The sequence below is a fragment of the Crocodylus siamensis genome, chromosome 2 (assembly GCF_052110815.1).
Source record: "Crocodylus siamensis isolate JL-2025a chromosome 2, ASM5211081v1, whole genome shotgun sequence".
Lineage (NCBI taxonomy): Eukaryota > Metazoa > Chordata > Crocodylia > Crocodylidae > Crocodylus > Crocodylus siamensis.
Genome location: NC_143396.1, coordinates 202,467,596 through 202,490,123, shown reverse-complemented (window position 1 = coordinate 202,490,123; position 22,528 = coordinate 202,467,596). Strand labels below are relative to the sequence as shown.

The 22,528-nt window shown below is 42.7% G+C and overlaps 1 protein-coding gene across 3 annotated transcripts in view; it reads left to right on the top strand.

Annotated features, from left to right (window-relative positions):
* ANO3 (anoctamin 3) overlaps nucleotides 1-8,806 on the top strand; it is a 293,639-nt gene extending 284,833 nt beyond the window's left edge. For all 3 annotated transcript variants that reach the window (XM_090032834.1, XM_090032833.1, XM_090032832.1), the window contains one exon: nucleotides 590-8,806. In XM_090032834.1, the coding sequence (XP_089888960.1) occupies nucleotides 590-772 (183 nt within the window). In that variant the 3' untranslated portion in view covers nucleotides 773-8,806. The remainder of the gene's footprint in view (nucleotides 1-589) is intronic.
* Nucleotides 8,807-22,528: the final 13,722 nt, after the last annotated feature.

Below are 22,528 nucleotides of genomic sequence, written 5' to 3'. Positions count from 1 at the left end.
TAGCCTATGGGTAAAACGGTGAAACAGTGTTGAAACAGTAAAACAGCTTCGATGAAACGAAACGGAACAGTGCTTTTGAAATGAAATGAAACTCAAAATGAAACACTGCCCCATCAAAATGGTGAAATGGAAGTCAGAACGAAGTGGTGCTGTTTCGCACACTCCTAATGTATAGGTACCCAATGGTTTTAATAGCAATGAAGACATAGAAGCTCAGGCTTGAAGATCTCCTAGCAGCCAGCATATAAACTTAGTAGCAGTCTAGGTGCATATTCTGGTTCCTGCTTGAGCCAAGGTTTGTGTTTCCGTGTGTTTCTTTTCTGCTGTTATTACCTACACTAGTTAGGTATGGCTACACCATACCATGTACACATATTCCTAGTTTTTATTCTAGGGAATTCATATTTTTCCTTATCTTTAGCATTCTACTAGGCTTTTCATGTGAAAGGTTCTCTGAAAATATTCACTGCAGTCTGTAGTTAGAGAATCCTGGTTTCGCTTGAGTAACCAACTTCAGGGTCATCAGGATTTGGCCTTGAAGAGACAACTTAAACATCCTTGAATGAATTATTTTTGTCCTTGTTTTCAGCACCTTGTTTTTGGAATAAAGTCTTTCATTGCCTACCTGATCCCAGACATGCCCAAAGACTTGTGTGACAGAATGAGAAGAGAGAAGTACTTAGTCCAGGAAATGATGTACGAGGCTGAATTAGAGCACTTGCAAAGGGAGAGGAAAAAGAACGGGAAACAGTATCACCATGAATGGCCTTAGCTGATACTATGCAGCAGCAAAAACATTATATGGAAACTGACTAACGCAGGTCTAAGATGAAGAAAGGATCTGGCAATAAGGGCCAGAATTCATAATGTATACATATGCTGCTGCTGGGATATATATCTGCAGGCTTTACTAGCAACTGGAAAATACATGCTTCCAATGAAGAAAATGGATAGCCATATGAATCAATTGGTCTATGGTCAATATCAAGTCTATGCATCAATTGGTCTATGGTCAATATCAGGGAGTCGCTATTGGCTCAAGTGAAAGTACAATGAAATTTTTTGGACACATCAATAAAAAAAGTTACAATTCTATTTTTCATGCTATTAATCAAGATATCCACTATGTAATAAAAATAGTCATTGTCTATAAAACTTTTACAGTAACAGCATGATGAAAAAAGAAATTACATTATATCCACAACTTCTACAGCTTTTGATTGCTCGGTTTAATTTGCCATGCTTCTGAAAAAGGAGTAAATGTTGCCTATGTGGCCATAACTTGATATAAACTTGATATAAATCCTTCAGGCTTATTGTTTTGTCAGGTTTGTCCTAGTCTCTTGCTGAGATTGTGGATGTGTTCCTGCCCTAAAAAGGTGGGTATGAGGCTATTTAATATTTACTATGCAGTTCAAGTTTTGCACATCATTTTGCAGGAATCATCTGTCTTTATAAATAAAACCAAAAATTCTAAATTCAAAAAATAACCCATTCATTGAAAAATGCACTGCATTGCCCATGTTTCAGCTTCGTTTGGAAATAAATGTGGCTATCTGAAGTCTTTCTATTCTGATATGCAAAAAAGTAACATCTCTGCATACTTCCAAAATAAATGAGCGATCATTTTCATGCTATAATGTAGCATGCAGATATATAATTGTGTCACTATTACTTTCTGTTTGATCTACCTGGACAGTAATTCTATGACTTCACAGAATGTTGACTTGAAATGTCCTATTGCAGTGGAAATATTTTTTTTCAAGTATACACTTAACTATTTACAGTATGCAAACTTATGCAGATATATCAGCTATTCAGTATAACATTGTGTCTTGCTTGTCCAGGGGAAGAAAAACAGAGCACTTTATAACAGTGCTGTCTCTGTTCCAGTAATGTGCACTCCTTATCTTGGGCTAAATAAATCCAAGCATGGAAATAGGATATCTATATATTACTGTTAGAATTAGATCTTTTTTATGCTTTCTAAAGATGGAAAAAATTGCAAAACCAACAAAGAGGAAAAAAAACAAATGTTCTCATACAGAATTGAACTCCAGTTCTCACTTGCATATGGGATAGGGCAGTCTTACTTATGGTTATAATTAAGGTTATTTTAATGTGGAAATTTGTGTTTTATTATGAACATTTCATAATATGTGAAAAAAGAAGCACTAAACTAAAACAAGTGTGCAGGATTCATTTGTGAGAGAGTGGACAGGACCAAAACCATCCAGTTTCTTTTTTTACAGTTTTAAAGCCTGGTTATTATTTATGTCAGAGGGAAAGAATTAAAAATCAAAGAAAATTTGTTTCGGTTTTAAGATTCATGCTAATATGCAAGAAAGCACAGTAACTATAGCAAGTACAAACTCTACCATTAACCTTAAGGATAAAGCTGCAAATTGCTCATTAAGTACAGACATGAAGAATTGAAATTTCCTTTCTCAGAATACCTTATTTAGCTTGAGTGAATGATTCCAGAATTTGTTTGCACAAATTCATCTTACATTATTCCAAGTATCACTGAAAAAGGGAAAATTTGTATTTGAAAATTATTTTAATAGTCCAAAGTCCATTGAAATTGTTGAAAGGACCCTTTTTGTTTTCAATGGGTACACATTCTGTTCTCTGTTAATGAGAAATTACAGCTTTTTTTTACCACATTGTATGGGTTTCCATAACAATGCATGGCAGGGTAAAGTGGAGGGGACAGGTATAATAAAAATTTATTAGCCAATAGTTGTATTTTACCAGGCCCATTCAACTCAGACTCTCCTGTGCTTCCATTTACGTGGAAGGATTCCTTTGTATTCTGTTTACACTGTTTTTTCAATCCCATAGCATTCCTAATAAGAAATCCTTACTGCGCTTCTGTCCAGTGCTTAAGATATCTGTATTATATGATTTAATGTATTAAATATCCATTTTGTATTGTAGAGTAGAGCATCCCTAGCCCCATCTAGTTTTAACTATTAACTAGTATGAAGTCATTTTGTGCACTATTTGTAAAATATAACTCTTTTCTTAAGGTCACAAATAAGTTCACTTTTAATGTCTCATGTAAATGCAAAATGCCCTGGCTGGATCAAGGCAGAAAGATTTGGCATAAATTTAGCCAAAATTAGAAATAATGATTAATATTTTTGCTTGTGTTTTCTTCAGTTTGTTGTTGATATGAACACATATTGATTTGCAGCTAGAAAAATTCTGATTGGGCATGATGGATAAATATTGTCTTGGATTTGAAGATATATATGAACCTTCTGTGACATCTTTAAACCTGGAAATAACAAGTATAGCAAAGTGGGTTATATAGATCTGGCATTCAGTTAATTTTATGCACTGGGAAAGCACAAGCATGCCCACTATATTGTGTGCCTCTCTGTTCTTTTCTCTCTGTAGTTTATCTAAAATGTCTCATGGCTTTACCAGTATATAGCCATTTGCTTTAGCTAAGAATAACTTTCTGCTAGTTTTCATGTAGTGTCGTGTTTGTATTGAATGCAGATTATCTTACAAAGATATACAGCACACTCTGTCCTCAGGAATTAGCTACTTCATGAATGTTGGTTGTCTATATTTTCATATTCTAAATATTTGTCTTTCCAAACAGACAAACAGTATAAATGGGTTGTGCATGAAAGCTGCATTTGTGAATTCTCCAAAGCCGCAGAGCTTCAGAAGGTAGCATCTGTGCAAAAGTGCTTTAGATCAATGCTGATCTAGTCTGTAACAGCTTTGGTCTATGCATGTACCTTTAGAGAGGCTGCATGGGCAGATATAATACCGCTTTTTTAAATACTATAAATAATTACCAGTCCAAAATGTCTTAATTATTTTTCTCTGAACACCAGTGTCTTGATATAATCAAAAGGAACTTTCATTCTAGAAATAAAAAAATGCATCTGCTATTTACCATTCTTATTTTACTACTTTTTTAAATTTGTGCCTAATGTGTGAGGTCAGAATTTGGTGATTTGAAAAAGAAAAACAATTATTTTTACAGAGCTCGATTCAAGAGTTTTGTTATATCAGCCTCAAAATTACATAGTTCCCTCTTCTGCTGAAAAAGAATGAATCACTATAGGGAATGTCCAATATAGATTACTGTATAGGGAGTGACAGTCCACTGTGGCCTATCAAATTGACTTTAGATTGTGAGTGTCCATCAAAAGGCTAATATGGTGACTGCTATATTTAGGCATTCTGTGAAAGTGCTCAGATTAGCAAACAGGGCACACATGTAATATACATCTCTTGCTCTCCCTCCCCCCACCCCCATTTCCACACCCAAGTATCATTCAAGACTTGGAACAAATTTTGCAAGTGATCTTAAGGCTAAAGTTTCCATGAAGATAATGAACTGTAATAGCTTTTCCTTAGAAATATGGTGTTTCGTTATTATATAAAGAACCCAAGTATTGTGCATTTCAAAAGATGCATCCCTAAAGGCTTCTTCTAAGGAATGCTCTGTAGAAAGAAAATTAGCTTGGGAACCATGGTGTTACAGCTACTGTTGGTTTTTCCATTCGTATTTGCAATATTTGGCTCTTACTTGTTGGTTCACCCTAAGTAACCAAAATGTAAATTATTACAAGTAATCTTCATTGGGGGTTTTTCACAGTTTGACTTGTTCCACTGCAAGCTACAAAAGTTTGTATTAACTGAGAGAATTTATGGGGTAATCTTCAATATGGAATACAGTGTCATTGATCTATCCTTGCTTATATTGTTTTATGAAATGAGTTCTTTTAAATTATCATAATCGAGTTCATTCAGTGGGACATATACATTAACAGTTCTTTCTTATTTCTCAGTTGAAATGTCTCTTAAGAAAAGAAAAGACAATATTATATGGCTACTCTGATGTAGATAATTTCAGTTTAGCTTCAGTTTAGTTGCTAAACCATTGTAAACTCGCTCTCTGAAATTTGGTGAGCTACAGCTTTATAAAACTACATGTAACATAAATAATTAAATTAGAAACGTAATGATATGACTAAGTGGATTCTGTATTAAATCTCATATAAGTAGGGACCTATCAAAATCATGATTCCATGGATTTTGCTCTAAATGCCAAATCCAATATTGCCTGGAAAAGCAGACAATGTCCACGAAATCCACAAAAACAAAATTACTGGAAGTAAAATGCTGGCTCCCCAGAGGGGTGCATGATGGGCAGCCTTTGCAAACAATCAGTATGGAGGGGCGGACCACGGGGGGGCCCTCGGCCAATCAGAGGCATGGGGGGAGGCAGCCACAGTAGGCCCTTAAAAATGGCAGCCAGCCCTGAAATCTGCCTGAGAAATCAGACAGCTGCCTCCTCAAGTTGATTCCTACATATAAAAAGAATGAGATAAAGATACAAATAGATGATAGTGCAGCCTAGTTTGGTTTATAGAATCACCTAAAATTCCAAATAAAACAGTATAATATGCCAAAGGAAATCTTTCCTTTTGGTAAAATTATCACACGAGACAGAGAAGATCATTCAGGACAAAGATCTGAAATTTTTACAGTCCCCATGTCTTAATAATGTTTACATAATTTACTTCTGAGGCTAAAAATTACAGGGAGTTTTGTATCAAAGCAGACTATTATACTTGGAGAAATAAAATACTTTTGTCTGTTATATCACATAGCATGGCTAGTTTAGCTAGAAATGGCCTGTAAAAGGTTACATTTTCAAAACCACATAAAAAAAACTTAGGGACCTAAGCCCCATTTAAAGTCACTTAAGCAGTTTAAAAACACCTTTGGTTCTTCCCATATTCTTCCTATGTAGTTAAATGTTTTACAGTGTTGGAAAGTAACAATCCAAAGCTGCAGCAATTCACTTACCAAACAATATGGATCTCCCACTGGCCTGAGTGTGTGTTGGTTTGGACTCTATATTAGGGGTGGGCAAAATGCAGCCTGGGGGCCGGAAGCAGCCCTCTATGCCATTCTGTCCGGCCAGCAGGGCCCCTAACAAATTTTAAAAATTAATATTTATCTGCCCACCTGCCTATCATGCAGCCATCAATGGCTTGCCAAAACTCAGTAAGCGGCCCTCCGCCCAAAATAATTGCCCACCCTTGCTCTATATCATGCTGTTTCCTTTCCTTTTGTGGTTCACTGTAGACTCTGGGCAAATGTTTAGTGTGAGCAATGTCCTCAGCCTCATCTGGATGGCTGAGGACATTGATAAGATATAGTATCTTTCATCTTTAGGTAACTAAGCAGATCCAACATAGGTGTTATCCAGTGAAGTAACTTCTTAGTAACTTTTGAGAGTCAAGTCCACTCTCCAGAAAAATGACTTATCACAAAGGTGTGAGATAGTGCTGTGCCATGGATACCCTGTCCTAGCTCTGGAACTGGAAGCAGCTGAGGTAATTAAATCAGATTCAGTGCCTGAAGGAAATACCAGGAATGGCATTCAAGTGTTGACCTACTGGTAATGGTTCAGTGCTAGCTTGTGCAGAACTAGTGTTCTTTTTTTCTTTTTCTTTTTTTTTTACCCTGTATCTAAAAGAAGGAGGAAAAAATGTCCACCAGAAAAGGTTCCCTTGTTGTCATTCACATCAGAGAAGCCATAGTAATGAAAAATCAAAACTACTGATCTGTCTTATGTTTCTTCCATGTCAGGATGCACTTTGAAGGAGTAGTGTAGGGACGCATGCACTGCTGCTATCTGTACTGTTAGAAAAGTAGTCTCTAGAATTGCCTATGCAGTGCTAAATTCTCACTCACTCGCATGCAGTTTAATCACTCTTAAACTACTGTATTTGTAGGGGTCCTTGCCTTTCTGTATAATTGTAGCATATAAAACTCAACTTTATTGGCCTCATTTTGAAATGATCATAGCAATTTTAATTTATACTGAAAACTTCATTCTATTGACATTGTAAATTTATTTCCTACCAATTTCTATTGGCATGGTATGGCATTACCATGGCATGACAGCACAACTTGGCAATGACAGCACAACTTTTTCAAGATAGCACAGCAATGGAGTGCATAGGAATCATTTTGCTATTTCCTATTATAGAGGTAATTTTTAATGCAGCATGGTAATTTAGCTATGAAATGTTAAGTATTCATATAACTGAAGCTGTCTGCACTGCATTGAAAAATGTATCTTATGATATCTCCATTGGCTCACAGTAACTTTTTGTCATAGCCTTTGTATGGTAATATTTACTCCATGGTTTTTCATTGATATTGCCATGAATTTATGAAGATGCCAATTCATAAGAAATTGGCATTGAACCCAATGCAGTCTAAAGAAGAGAAAATTTAGACTTCTGAGAATATGATAATTGCTCTTTTAAAAAATGGGTAAAAAAGAAAAAAATTCATTTTTTTTAATTTTGTGTTTGACTTAGATTACTCTGAATTTTGTATTTGTACAATCTGCCAAACTGTTTATTCTGATTTCTACCTAGGTTAGTATCACTGAAATTTCAGTTGTTTGAAAAAAATCTTGTGTAGAAAATAAAATCTTAGTAAATAACATAGTTACCGGTAAATCATTTTTACTCTAATAGTCCTGGCTGACTTGCAATATCACGATCATAAAAGATTTCTAAATAAATATGTGTATATATTTGAAATTTACGTAATATTTAAATACAACTTGCTTTCTAAGTAAAGAATTAGAATGAAATTTCCTCTATTTTTTCTATTTACAAATCCAAATTTTTTAAGTACTATTTAAAATAAAATTGCAATAATTACCACAAAATGTTTTTAAAAAATTGACTTTCAAGTACTACGTGCTAAAATTCCCCCGGTCTGTGAATTATTGATTTTCATTTTAGGTTTCAGATAAGTTTTTATGACCCAATTAATATCCTTAAACTTAAACAGTTTGCACAGAAAAATGTTTATTTGACATATAAAGGCAAAGGCTTTTTTTTTTTCCTGGAAAGTGGCTGATCTGATTAACTGTTGTAAGACACTTTTGGCATAAATTTGTCCTTGAGATGCTGTTTACTTTATTAAGGTTTACATGTACAAATGCAACTACGTATTGTATCATACACATTTTAATATTGCATTTTTTCAGTAATAAACTTGGATATCTTTAAAGCAGGCTTTTAGCATCTTTATTCTAAACACTGAAAGTTTGGGGGGGAAATGCTTTTTTGTTTTATGCACACCCAATGCAAACAGCCTGTGCCAGGACCTGAACATGATTAAGGTCCCTGGCAGATGTGCAAGTAAAGGCATGATGGGGTCTGATGTGAAATCCCCACAATCACACTTTCTGCCATTTCACATATGCATGGCAGGAAGAGTGATTGTGGGAATCAGCAGCAGATGCCATCATGCTTCATTTCCAGTTCAGGGCGAGCCATGAGGTCCACCCCCATGTCTGGGAGCCCCATCAGCTAATGGGCCTTCCAACATGGGGGAACACCCTGTTGCTGGGTGTCCCAGCCTAGCCACACATTCAGTTAATAGTGTGATAGGAACCAGCCACACATTTTTGTGTAATAACTTGTATATAATAACTTTATTCTGTTTTATTAATGGCATTAACGTGTAGCCAGGTAGCAACTTAAGGCATGAATAACTGGTTAATCATATCTTAAATGTAATGCATGCCAGGGGCCATAAGCTGTATATTTCTATCATAAGAATTATGGGAACTACTGTATTGCTATAAATTTATGTTATATTTTTGTTGTTGAAATGAAGCTATTATGTTAAATTTGATGGATTCACCTGTTTTCAGACTTCAAGTCACCGAACTGGTAAAAAAAACTAATAACGCCCATCCTAGAGCAAACATAGTTTTCCTTTAAAATACTTAACTGTGTTCACCAGTGATACATGTGTCTAGCACCTCAGCAGAAAAAAATTAAACCTGAATGTAAAAAAGTGGTGATATGTTTAAAATACACGACTCCTCCCTTTTTCTCAACTCCTTGTGTGAATGTTACATTTTTCTCTACTCTTAATTTTGTGGGGCCAAAATTTGACTGCATTAGATTTTAAAGCAGTAGTTCCCAACCTTAGGTTGTGACTCAAATGAGGGTTGCGAGGGCAATGCCAGTGGTGCTGCACACAAAAGATGAGCCGCACTGTGTGCTGAGAGCTCCCCTGCCCATGCCCCCAAGCCGCCGCCACCACTCTTTGCTCTCAGCAGCGGGTCGGCAAAAAAAGGTTGGGAACCTCTGGTCTAAAGTACATCTCATACTGACTTTAGTAGGGTCAGAGGTTGGTCACTGTCTACATGCAGGCCTAAATTTAGCAGTGCACTTAAATACATGAACAACACACATGTTAGTGGTTAAGCAAGCTTTTGAATCAGAGCCAGAGTGTTTTATACTTTTTCTAAAACCTAGTGCCATAGCACTTAAGAACACATTAAGCCCCATAACCCTGAATACATTTTAAGCATATGACTAAAATTAGGCAACAACTTAAGTATTTTTCTAAATTGGGAACTTAGTCTTTAAACAGGCAAACACTCAGAACTAGTACCCATCCTGAGTTGTATATGTCAGGACCAAATTTCCCTGTAAATATGTAACAGGACAGGCAGCTGTGTTGAGAAAGCCCAGTTGTGGGGTATTTGGCTATACAGGGAGTGCCCCAGTGGGAGCTTGAAAAGCTCCCAGAAGAGTAATCAGAGAAGAGGAGAAAGCAAGCTGTGAGTGGAATTGTGTGCTGCTACGAGGTGCCCGGATACTATGCCATGGCCAGAGCAAAAGTGGCTCCCTTCCTCATGTCTGACACAGGATAGAAAGCTTCTGGTTTTGGGTTTTTAAAACACTCTTTGCTTGGGGAAGACTGGCTGAGCAGCTTCTCAGGGAGCAAATCTGTCTGCAGAAGCCAGCAGATGAAACAAACTACTTACAAAGCATTTTAGGTAGCCTACTTCTCCAGGTAGCTTTTGGTACCACCTTGTTCTCGTCCATTCTTTTGCAGCTCTAAGTGACCACAAACCACTTTTTCCACTTTTTCTTAAATACCCTTATCCTCACCTCCATGCTTCATTTGCTGTTTTTCTCAGACACACAGTTTTGCAACAGAGGAATCTGACATTAGCCTGTGACAACAATGCAAATGTAATCTACCTGTTGGTGCTGCAGTATACACCATTCCTGTGATCTGAGCTCTCTGTAGATAAGTACTACCTTCATATGGTTGTGCTACTGATGTATAATGAGCTAGTCTTTCTGTACAAATACTCTCACTGCCCTGATGAGAAGCCAAAATGCCAACCTGCACAGAGGGTAGATACAGATGTTCAATAAGCCCAAAGCCGAATCGATCTAAGCTACACGGTTTTCTGTAAGCAGCGTAGTCTAGATCAGGTAGCAAATACAACACACATTTGCCTTTTGGTGTGGGGGGGACGGGCAGAGGAGGGAAGGGCACATCTTCAACTGGATTCCACCATTTTAAAACTAGTCTATGTGGGTGTGTGTAGTTGAAACGGGGGCCCTAAATTGAAGCATGGTTTTTAAAAATACCACTTCAATTTAAGGCTGATTAAACCCCCATGTTGTGCACACATCTGACTTACCTGCCTCTCCAGCTGCAGGGAAGGGAGGGCAAGCTGCTGGTGGGCAGAGCAGTCCCTGGGCTGGGGGGGAGGCATGCTTCCCTCCATGGCAGGAGCAACCCCACCGCCAAGTGGCACCTACGTGCAGGCACCTGGCTTGGGCAGTTCCAGGGGTCGCACCAGCCGTGGAGGGAAGCACCAGGCCTCCATGCAGCTCAGGCAGGCAGGGTCCGGGGGGCAAGGGCAGCAATGACCTGGGGTGCAGCAAAGGCGCATTACACCACCACATTTCCTACAATAGCTGAAATTAATGTGCAATACACTGCTGAAGCGTGCAAACACTGACACCATTAAAGTGATGAAAAAGCATTTAGCCTGCTTTAAAGTCTTATGCACACATGGCTTTCGTTTCCTCTACACATGGCGTGTGCTCAACTTCTGTTCTGTTACAGGTATAAAATGGTTTTGTGTGCTAAACTTCTTTTCTGTTATGAGTATAGACCAGTTTTGAATCACTTATACTGGTAAAAGTATAATGTCTGTAACTAGCCTCTAAAGAACATAGGTGCAGGGTGTCATAATTCAGACTAATGGGAAAACATAACCGCTACCTGATTTTAATTTGGCCCCTGTGGTTGGATGTGCCACAGAAGCCAACATTTTTGCATACCTTAAAAGAAGAGGGGTTTTTTATAGTAAACATATATTTTAAAAGTTTCTCTGATAATGGTGGAGATCAATAAGCAGAATGTTTTATATATTTGCTATTCAGCATTTAGGACTTGAAATATATCTTTTAAATAATTTAAACAAATTAATTCAAGGCTTTTTAATGCCTAATAAGTAAATATTGTCAGCTTTAAAAACTAGTTGCAGATCACCTGCGTCTGTATGTTGCAATTATAACTAATAAATTCTTAAAGTTCAATATGTGTTGTGTTTGTCTCCCTTGCATATAATCCATGTCAAATTTTATGGACTTTGGTCAGAGTAAATAATTCCATGCATAACATTTCCTCCAAGCTAATAGAAGCCAGCTGTCTCCATGATAGGCACTAGAATGCATGGCGCTCACCCAGCCACCTTATCATCCTGCCAAAATTCTTCAGGGTGATTGCCACAGCCAATGCTCCAGCTATCTCTTAGAGACCCTTCTGTTGGATTGGACATCCTTTTTTCAAGGGCAATCAACCAAAGGGCCCATCATGATAGGGATCCAGGAAAGCCATATATGTGATACAGCCTCTGTGAAAACCAGAATTTCTGAGCGAGGTGCACCTTGATTTCCTCATGGAATAAAATACCAAAACCTTAGACCAAGGGTGGAAAAGTACAGCTTGCAGGCCAGATCCATCCCACCAACTGATTGTATCCAGCCTGCAGGTTGGTGGCTGCAAAGTCATAGGATATGGCCCATAGAGTCAGTGGTTCCAGTTGTTGCATCGTGTCGGGCAAGCAGGCACATCCTGGCCCTGTCCACTTACACCAGCCCTTGCCCCACATGCTGGAAGCAGTGCCATGTGCACCTGGCATCAGCTGTGGATGCTACATACAGGTTCCCACCAGAGATCAGGGCAACTACCTGGGACTGCAGCTGATGCACTGATGTAGCAGACCATGGAGGATCTCCTGATCCCCAGGGAGAAGCTACTGCCTGCATCCACAGCTGATGGCAGCACCCACCCAGTGCTACTTCTGGCATACAGCCTGGGAGCTGGTGTAAGCTACAAGGCCGTGGGGTAGGTGTGGTTGCAGGGGGGAGGGGAATGGGACTAAAGGTGGGGTTGGAAGGGGATGAAAGGGCAGACAGAGACAGAGAGGTGGCCTGTCCATGATGAGCAACAGTAGCCAGTGTTGGGCACCTGGGCTTGGCAGTGGGTGCACTTGCCTCTTATGGGGCCCTTCTGGCTGTGGCTGCCCAGAGCCTACACTGGGGTTGCCCTGAGCTCCTCCCCAGTGCCGCCATCACCACCCCACAGGCCTAGGGTGACCTGGAGGTGGTATGGGGCAGCAGCAGCAGCATGGGGTTGACCTGGTGGCTGAAAGTCCCCATAGGCTTGCATGGGGTTGACATTGTGCCTGCAACCTTGAAAAATTCTTCCTTAGCTATAAAATAGCTGCTTTCTGACGCTGTTCTCCAGAATGCCAGAGTAATATAATTCTCTGGCTTAGTAACTACAGCCCCAAAGAATTACCATATTGATGAGAGACTGGTAGCTCTTCTTCAGTTGTAGCTTCTTGTGACCTTTCATTAGTCAAGACTGAAGACTAAATAGTTAGCACTTAGCACAATTTTACAAAATTGGAAAAGTGGATATATTCCCAAAATGTGATATTTTTGGTGTACATGCTAAACTCTGATTTGGTACATGAAAATTAGTACCTTCATAAAGCACTTTTACAAATTCCCAACCAAGCATGAAGAAACATTTGAAATTACCTACCTGCTTGAATAAAGGTTGAGGCCTACATGCTCATTTCATGCTGGGATATTTTTTGATAATCAATATTTTGTAGTTTCAGAACTGCTCCCCATTAGAGCACAGCCTTAAGCTTGTATTCCAAAGCTATTGAAATACTAAGCAGCTAGGATTATGATGTCCTGAAGGAAAGTCTATGAGAGGCAGTCATAGACAGTTGAAACAATTCCACAAGCAGCATTTGTGGAACTTCTTCCCAGTTCTTCTTTTTATAGTATAAGTCAGGGGTGGGCAACTTTTTGGGCCCACAAGCCAAATAAGGAGCTGTTGGAGCCAGGTCAGCACCCTCCCTCGCCCACTGCTTCTCCTGGAAGAGCTCACCAAACTTCTCTATATGGGATGAGGCTGTAGGTGGGTGGGGGTGGGTGGGAAATGAGGCTGGGGAAGCAGCTTCAGCAGGTTCAACCTATTGCACACCCATCTATGCCAAAAATGGGCTTAGGCAGATGCTTTGAGAACTAGGGGGAAGCTACCACCTGCATCTGCAGCTGATGCTGGTTCCGGGTGCTTGGTTTAAAAATCTGTGTAAACTAGTTTATGGATAAGACAGTGACTGTAAAAAGCCCCTTCAGAAATTATGACAAAAAAAATCCCTGAAATGCTAATGAAATTATGAAAAGGCACTGATGATCATCTCACAAGGTAGCTGTCATTGTGCAATAACTGACCTCATAATAGGGGCACTACCAGCTGAACAAACTGCCATTCAGTAGGTGGTGAAAGAAATAATGCATAAAATACTATCCAGCTGCACAGTGCTGCTATGAGTCTTTTTGCACTCTTTCAAGGGATTATCTTTTACCAATATGTGACAACTATTTGTGGCTTATCTTGCATCCCTATGAATGCCACTTGAGATTAAGAAGTTGTCAAGTCAGTTAATAAATCAGAAGTTACAATCTCTACTGTACTAACCACGAGAGAAAAGAAGAGTGCTATCTAAAGTTGCTGGGGAAACAGAGGCCTGTTATCAGGAGAATGAACTGCAGCTTGCAGGTTCCTTCCAGTGACAGGTGGGATTTGAGTGGTGCCTCCTGGTGTGTCAACCAGGAAGCAGGCAAGAGAGCTACAGGAGGAGATGGCAAGGCTCCAAAGCATCCCCCACCATGAGGTCTTCATCAATTCAATGCTGGAGGAGACCTCTAGGACTGCAGAGGAAGGACTTTCAGAGGCAATACTGAAGAAGAAAGAAGGCATGGACTCCCAAGCAGGTAGAAGCTGGTAGCTTGTGACCTCTGGCAGCAATTAGAACTCTTCATCTCCACCTGCAGCAGTGGAGAAGTCTTCATCTCCACCTGAAGCCTGGAAAACAGATAGAGGCCTAGCAACAGAGGATCAAGTTCCATTGGTGGAGGAGATCAGGCCAGGCACCCCCAAGATTGGGAGGATCAAGGCTGCTGCCACCAAAAGGAAGCAATGGGTGGTTATGGTGGGAGACTCCATTCTGTAGGCATTCATCTGCCAGCCTGACCTGTTGTCTGTTTGTCAGGAGGTCTGTTTCTTGTCTAGAGCCCAGATCCAAGATGTCACAGAAGGATTACTAAGACTCACCCATATCTCTGACTACTACCCCATGCTGCTCATCTATGTGGGCATCAATGATACTGGCAGGTGACCCTGAACAGATCAAAAGTGACTACAGGACTCTGGGTGAAAGGATAAAGAGGATAAGGACCTAGTTGGTGTTCTCCTCCATTTCTCCAGTCAAGGAAAAGGGCCTGGGTAGGAGCGGACTTATCCTATAGATCCATACATGGCTGCACGGGATTGATTTTGATTCAGGACCAAGTGAATTTTAGTGGCTCAGAATCTTATAAGTGTGGCTGGATGTTTGAGGAACAAACCAAGATGGAGCATTCCTCAGAGTAGCGAGCAAGCTGGGAAAGATCCAGACACAGCTGCCTATACACATGCTTAGGGGCGGGGGTGTTTTAATTAGACAGGTTACCAGAGAGTCACTCTAATCAAAATGATGCAGCATCAGATGTATTAAGCCTCTGTGTTTAAAAATGGTCATTTTTAGGATGCTTTTCCTATAGCTCATTAGATGAGATTTAGTTAAAGCACCCCAGTGACCATTTTTAAACCCACGGGGGCTTATAAACATGACACTATGGTGATGCTAAAGTGTTCTTATTAGAAAGCGGAGCAGACTCAAATAATGGATTAATCAAGTCTGCTTCAACATGTTCTAATTAGAATGTGTTGGAGCATGTATGTAGGCACCCACAGAGTCCACTACAGTAAAGTCTATGAGAGGGCATTAAAAAACCAGTTCTCAGAGCTTGCATTTCAAACTGGCCCAAGGTGGTAGAGGAACGTGAAAAGGCACCTGGAAGTAATGTAGTAAAGAGAGAGAATGTGAGCTTTACTGACTGCACTCAGGAACAAGACAAAGAGTAGCCCAAAACGTTGTGAGAATCTTGCCTTGTGGACAAAGATGCAAGACATTTGCTAAATTAATTATCTGTTAGTAGAAGGAAGAGAGAACCTTTACAGTCAAGGGAACCTTTACAGCAGGTATACAGTCTTGTCTTGTTACAAGTACCAAAGGATTCTAACGAACATCGCTGCTGTTAGAGTTGGAAAAGGGCACATGTATGAGAGCATAAGATTCCATTGCATTCCCCCAGAATGAATGAGTTCCCATTCTTTTCCCAGGCTCCCACCTCTGCCTCTCCAGCACGCGCAGCTACAGACCCTTAAAAAGAGAAAGAGAACAGGGATTAAGGATACCTTGAGCAACGTAACAATGATTGGGATCTTCAGAGGACTCAAGTAAAGTAAGCCAAGCATCCAAATCCAATTGAATTTCATTGGTGATTGGAAACCTAGTTTTCTGTCTCTCCTTGGAAAGTTTCACACACTTTTTTTTACATGATGTTCCTTGTGAAATGAAAACATACACATCTGTGCTAATATGAGCTTCAGGTACCTGCCAATATGAGAGTTAAGTATAATTCTCTTCAGGTTTTTCATTCTGAGTATTGGGAAATCTCAGAGAAAGTATTTCTTACAGTAGCAAAAAAGCAGTTTGTGAGGTAGGTAAGATTTTATCCAGGACATACTTTTGTCTTATGAAAACTAGTCAGAATTTGGCTGTGCTGCTATGTATATGAATGAAGCGTCTTTCAAAACTTAAGATTTACTTCTGTTATTAGCCATCAGAAAACATACAGGGTGCAACTACACATGCACTTTACTCTCGAGTAGACAGGCTCCGGAGCGGTGAGAGACGCGCAGGTGAAGCCCGCTGTGCCCCCGCTCCCCCTAAGCCCCCCAGATACCCCCCAGCAGCCTCAGAGCCCCAGCACAGCCGGAGGTAAGCGGGCTCATGGTGGGAAGGGGTTAACTCCTCGCTCCCTGGGAGGAGGCGGCTGCGTGGAGCCGGGCCAGGTCAAGGCCCCGCTCAGGCCCCTACTTGGCCCAGCCCCCCAGGGAGAGAGAATAGAAGGAGTGGGGTACTCACCAGTCCCCCTCCTGTAGGGCAGGGCCCCCCAAATCACAGGCAGGGCCCCCCTGGCCTAAGAAATCAGCTTTCCCTGACAGCAGGCCCACTGCACATATGCGCAGTTTAAAAGGGCCCGCCAAACAGGGAAAAAAGCTCAGTTAGGCTCCGGAGCAGTGAGAGACGTGCGGGTGAAGCCCGCTGCACCCCCGCTCCTCCGAAGTCCCCCAGACTCCCCTTCAGCACCTGCAGAGCCCCCTGCCAACCCCCAACACAGCCGGAGGTAAGCGGGCTCGTGGTGGGATGGGGTTAACTCCTTGCTCCCTGGGAGGAGGCAGCTGCATGGATCCAGGCTGGGTCAAGCCCCCACCCAGGCCCCTACTTGGCCCAGCCCCCCAGGGAGCCACGCGAACAGGCTGCATAAACAGGCGCTTGAGTTAGCGCAGAGTTCACGCAGGAGAGGGCATGGGAGGGCACGAGACCCTGCCTGCGAATCCCCCAGAGTATCCAGTCCCAGCCATAGCCAGCCTACCAGAGGCATGACACGGATGGGCACGCACCGCACCCCGAGGGTCCCCTCAGGCTCTGCGGCCCCCGCATTGGGCACCTCAGAGACACCCACCCAGACAGAGCCCATGGTCCCAGGCTCCACGCAGACGGAGCCCCTAGCTCTTGGCTGCAGGGGCTGCCTGTCTCTTTTTCAGCCTCTGGGGCCCGGGAGCATGGCCACCTCCCCTTGTGGGGTCTGCTCCCTACTGGGGTCTCTGGTGCACCAGCTGGAGGAGCTCCAGGCCACAGTCCAGAGACTGCGTGCCATCAGGGACTGCGAGCAGGAATAGACTCCTACTGCCAGGCCCTTCTCCCCCAGGAGCCGCAGGGTAGAGCACCGTCTCCCTCCAGGACTAAGGAGGACTCTGGGACCTCCCACTCTGCCCAGTCAGGGGCATGGACCAAGGTGGTCAAGGGCCCGAAGGCCCGCCGCACCAAGGCCCCTCTCTTGCTGGAGCTTAGCAACAGGTTCGAACCTCTTGCAGCCCCAGCAGAGCCTGCTCAGTTGCCAGCTCCCGCAGGCAACCCAGGCTCAACCACAGCTACTGCCCCCACTCACCCCAAGACAAAACAAAAGGTGTTTGTTGTGGGAGACTCCATCCTGGGGGGGACTGAGGGGGCAATCTGCTGCCCCGACCGCTTAGCCTGGGCAGTCTGCTGCTTCCCGGGGGCCCGCATCTGAGACATTGTGGAGAGGATCCCAGAGCTCCTCCGGCCCACAGACCTTCAAGAAAGGGAGGAGAGTGGATCCGGCTAACTACAGGCCCGTTAGCCTGACTTCTATCCTGGGGAAGATCTTAGAAAAGTGTATTAAGGAGGCCATCCTTGATGGACTGGCCCAGGCTAACATCCTAAGGGATAGCCAGCACAGGTTTGTTGCGGGTAGGTCTTGTTTGACCAATCTCATTTCCTTCTATGACCAGGTGACCTATCACCTGGACGAGGGAGAAGAGATTGATGTCATATATCTTGACTTCAAAAAAGCCTTCAGTCTGGTATCCCATGATCACCTCTTGGCCAAACTGGCCAGTTGTGGCCTTGGCTCCACCACGATCCGCTGGCTGGGAAATTGGCTCCGTGGTTGGACCCAGAGGGTTGTAATTGATGGCAGTCACTCATCGTGGTGCCCTGTGACCAGTGGGGTCCCTCAAGGCTCTGTCCTGGGACCCATCCTGTTCAACATCTTCATTAATGATGTGGACATTGGAGTCAGGAGTGGACTGGCCAAGTTCGCCGATGACACCAAACTTTGGGGCAAAGCATCCATGCCAGAAGATAGGCGGCTGATCCAGGCTGACCTGGACAAGCTCAGCAAATGGGCAGACGAGAACCTGATGGTGTTTAACACCGAAAAATGCAAGGTTCTCCACCTTGGGAAGAAAAACCTGCAGCATCCTTATAGGCTCGGCAGTGCTACATTGGATAGCACTACGGAAGAAAGAGACTTGGGGGTCATCATTGACCACAAGATGAACATGAGCCTGCAATGCGATGCTGCAGCTAATAAAGCGACCAAAACACTGGCTTGCATCCATAGATGCTTCTCAAGCAAATCCCGGGATGTCATTCTCCCCTTGTACTCAGCCTTGGTGAGGCCGCAGCTGGAGTACTGCATCCAGTTTTGGGCTCCACAATTCAAAAAGGATGTGGAGAAGCTTGAGAGAGTCCAGAGGAGAGCCACGCGCATGATCAGAGGTCAGGAAAACAGATCTTACGATGATAGGATGAGAGACATGAGACTCTTTGGCCTGGAAAAGCGTAGGCTCAGGGGTGATCTGATGGCCACCTGTAAGTTTATCGGGATGACCAGGATCTGGGGGAACGTTTGTTCACCAGAGCATCCCAAGGGATGACTAGGTCGAATGGTCACAAACTCCTGCAAGACCATTTCAGGCTGGACATAAGGAAGAATTTCTTTACTGTCCGAGCCCCCAAGGTCTGGAACAGTCTGCCAGCGGAGGTGGTTCAAGCACCTACACTGAACACCTTCTAGAGTAAATTGGATGCTTATCTTGCTGGGATGCTATGACCCCAGCTGACTTCCTGCCCTTTGGGCAGGGGACTGGACTCAATGATCTCCCGAGGTCCCTTCCAGCCCTGATGTCTATGAAATCTATGAAATTAGCACCTCAGTAAAGCATAACACCTACACTGGTGTTAGGGTACAGAAAACTAATTAACTCTGTGTAAGATAGTACTGTTGCTGACAGTAGTATCTTATGGCAGGGTCATTTAGTGCACTGAAACACATATGTAAATTGCACCCAGTCAATCCAGGCAGCAGGGGGCCAGATCCGTGCCTGCTGCCTAGCCACACAGCTCTCCACATTAGGCATTCTCGTGTCTGAGCCAGTCCCTTTGCCACTGCCCACTGCCAGCCCAGGCCTGCCATGCCCTGGCTCTAAGTACTGCTGTCCCGGGTGCACATCTAGAAAGAACTCCAGAGTTTATCATGTCAGATGCACCCATTCTGTGTGATTTTTGTCTTTATAAAGTAAAGCTTTTTAATGGTTAAAAAATATAGTTCTAGGGTTATCTTTTAAAGTACAGTATATGTGGTGTACATTCTTTCTAAGCCTTATATATACATGTGTATATATGTGTATAGACATACATGTAACAGCTGCACAGCTCACTAGGCTGCAAGCTAAGTGGGTATGCTATGCTTAACAACCTTTGCAAAAGGGTGGCAAAATGTTTGCACAGTGTGCCATGTCTTTTCCAGGCAGAAAAATATGCTGTGCACCATGCACGCTTTTTATTGGATCATTTGTACTGTCACCAGAGCCCCTGTTGCAAACTGAGGGCTCTGATTGGCTAACAGCCAAAAACCATTAAAAGAGTGAGAGAAGAGGATCCTATTCCAGTCTGGAGAGAAGGTGCAGAGATGCAGTCTTCCTCTCCCCCCAACCACTGGGACAGGAACTGAAACCTGCTCAGGGAACAGATAGCAGGATGAAGGACAGCCTGTGTTTCCCCATGAAGAGCTGATTGCTCCACCGGGTGTGAAGCTGTGCAGCTTCAGGACACAGGTGCCCTGGGGGAAGTGGGGAAGCGAATGGCCAGCAGAAGCTGGTAGGCTGGCTGGGAGCTGGGAGAAGCTGCTGAGTTAGAGACCTGCAGAAGGGAGCCCTCTCTGAGTTAGGAAGGCTCAGGACTGCAGGAACCAAGGCCTGCTGGGCTGGGGCAGGATGGGGAGAATCCCCTGTCTGCAGGTATAAGTCTTGGGAAGGAAGACAACCCCAGAGGAAGACTGGACTTAAAAGGCACAAACCTCATGGGAGTGTGAGGGGACACATAACCCCATAGAGTTTGAAGATAGTGGATTTCAAGAGACGTAAAAGGAAGCCATTTGCCTGCATCTCTGGACCTGGGGCTTGTCTCACAGTGGCCGACCTGAAGAAAGGAGTTCAGAGTCCCCAGAGCAATAGGAGCCTTATCTCCACCATCTAGTGGAGGACCATAGCAATAACTGTGTTGCCATTTATTGCAATGGGAGTGGATTTTAACCCAAAGAGAAGCTGTCTTAAAAAGGTTATAACTAGGTGAATGTAACTGTTGAGGCTGTGTGACACATGCAGGCCCTCACCTCTTTGTGTGTTGGAATTGTTTACTTAATGTTGCATTTGTAGATTGTATTCAAGTTGTGATTTTTATTGTTAACTATAGTGGTGTGTGTGTGTGTGTGTGTATGTATATGTTTGTGTGTGTGTGTACACACACACACACACACACACACACACTATATAGTATATATAGTTTTATGTTTTTTGCTTAGTCATTTCTTTTCTGTGTATAGTTGTGTATAATAAAGAAACCAGAGTTGTTTTTTGAAGTTAGAGTAAATTCTTGGGCCATGAAGGTAAGGGACACACTTCTCCGTGGGACACCTCAATCAGCAGACCTGCCTGGGGGAGCTCCCAGGGCTACTGGTACCCTGAGGATCCAGAATCTGGCATATCACCCAGCCTAGCATGCCAGCATGGGTTACATATGTAAATACATACATAGATTCATAGATGTTAGGGTCAGAAGGGACCTCAGTAGGTCACTGAGTCCAACCCTCTGCCCTGGGCAGGAAAGAGCACTGGAGTCAGACAACCCCAGCCAGGTACTTCTCCAGTCTCCTCTTGAAGAGCCCCAAGGTAGGGGAGAGCACCACCTCCCTTGGAAGCCCATTCCAGATTCTGGTAACCCTTACTGTGAAGTTCTTTCTAATGCCCAACCTAAATCTGCTCTCTGTCAATTTGTGGCCATTGTTCCTAGTTTCTCCAGGGGGTGCCCTAGTAAATACAGCATCTCCTATTCCCTGTTGCCCTCCTCTGGTGAATTTATAGGCAGCCACAAGATCACCTCTCAGCCTTCTCTTGCGAAGGCTGAAGAGACCTAGGTCCCTCAATCTGTCCTCGTAGGGACTTACCTTCAGGCCTCTGACCACACAAGTGGCCTACTCTGAACCCTCTCAAGATTCTCCGCATCCCTCCGGAAGTGCGGGGCCCAAAACTGGACGCAGTACTCCAGCTGCAGCCTGACCACAGCTGCATAGAGGGGAAGAATCGCCTCCTTGGACCTGTTCATCACGCATCTGCTAATGCATGATAAAGTGTGGTTAGCCTTGTTGATCACTTCATCACATTGAAAACTCATGTTCATCTTGGAGTCAACTGTGATTCCAAGATCCTTTTCCACTGCTGTGCTGCTGAGGTCATCCCCCAACCTATAAGTGTGTTGGTGGTTCTTTTTACCCAGGTGCAGCGCTTTGCACTTGTGCAGCACTTTGCACATGTATATATACGTATGCATCCATATATATACATGCACACCAGAGTTTATTGCTCTGTATTAATTGTATGTGTAGAGGCACCACATAAATATATACACACACACTTTCAAAGAACAACTTTTACCAGTATATGTATATGAGGCTTAGTCTTACAAAGAGTGTGTATACATGCACACACACCTATACACCATATAGATGTATACAAACACTCTTTCTAAGATTTGTTCTCATATACATATACAAATAAATGAAGGTTGGTCTTAGAAATAGTGGGATGTGTGTGTGTGTGCATATATATATGTGTGTGTATACAAACACACTCATACACAGACATCTGGGATCCCACCTAAAAGTCACTATTCTCTTCCTTTGCTTACAATGAGGCATTGTGAAATACTCCTAGCGTGCCAGAAAGGGAATATGAATTAATAGTCTTAATAATGCAGTAATCTCAACTGTAAATGATTAGTGGATGAATGGGAAGTGTTTCAGATATATTGAGATTAACAATCTATAAAGGTATTGTTCCAGTTTAACTCTTCTTTATGCATTGGGAAAGACATGCCATTTTTCAGCTTGATCCACACTTCCTAGACATGGAATAGGATTTCCAGAAGCTCTTAAACCTCTTGGACTTCTTTTTCAAAATCTCGTTCATGTTTAAATCATTTTTACTAGCTAGGGCCTTTGGTCATTGCTCACATGAGGGTCTGAATGAAATAGCTAATAGAAGAGTTGGGTACTGAGGCTACTTGAACATA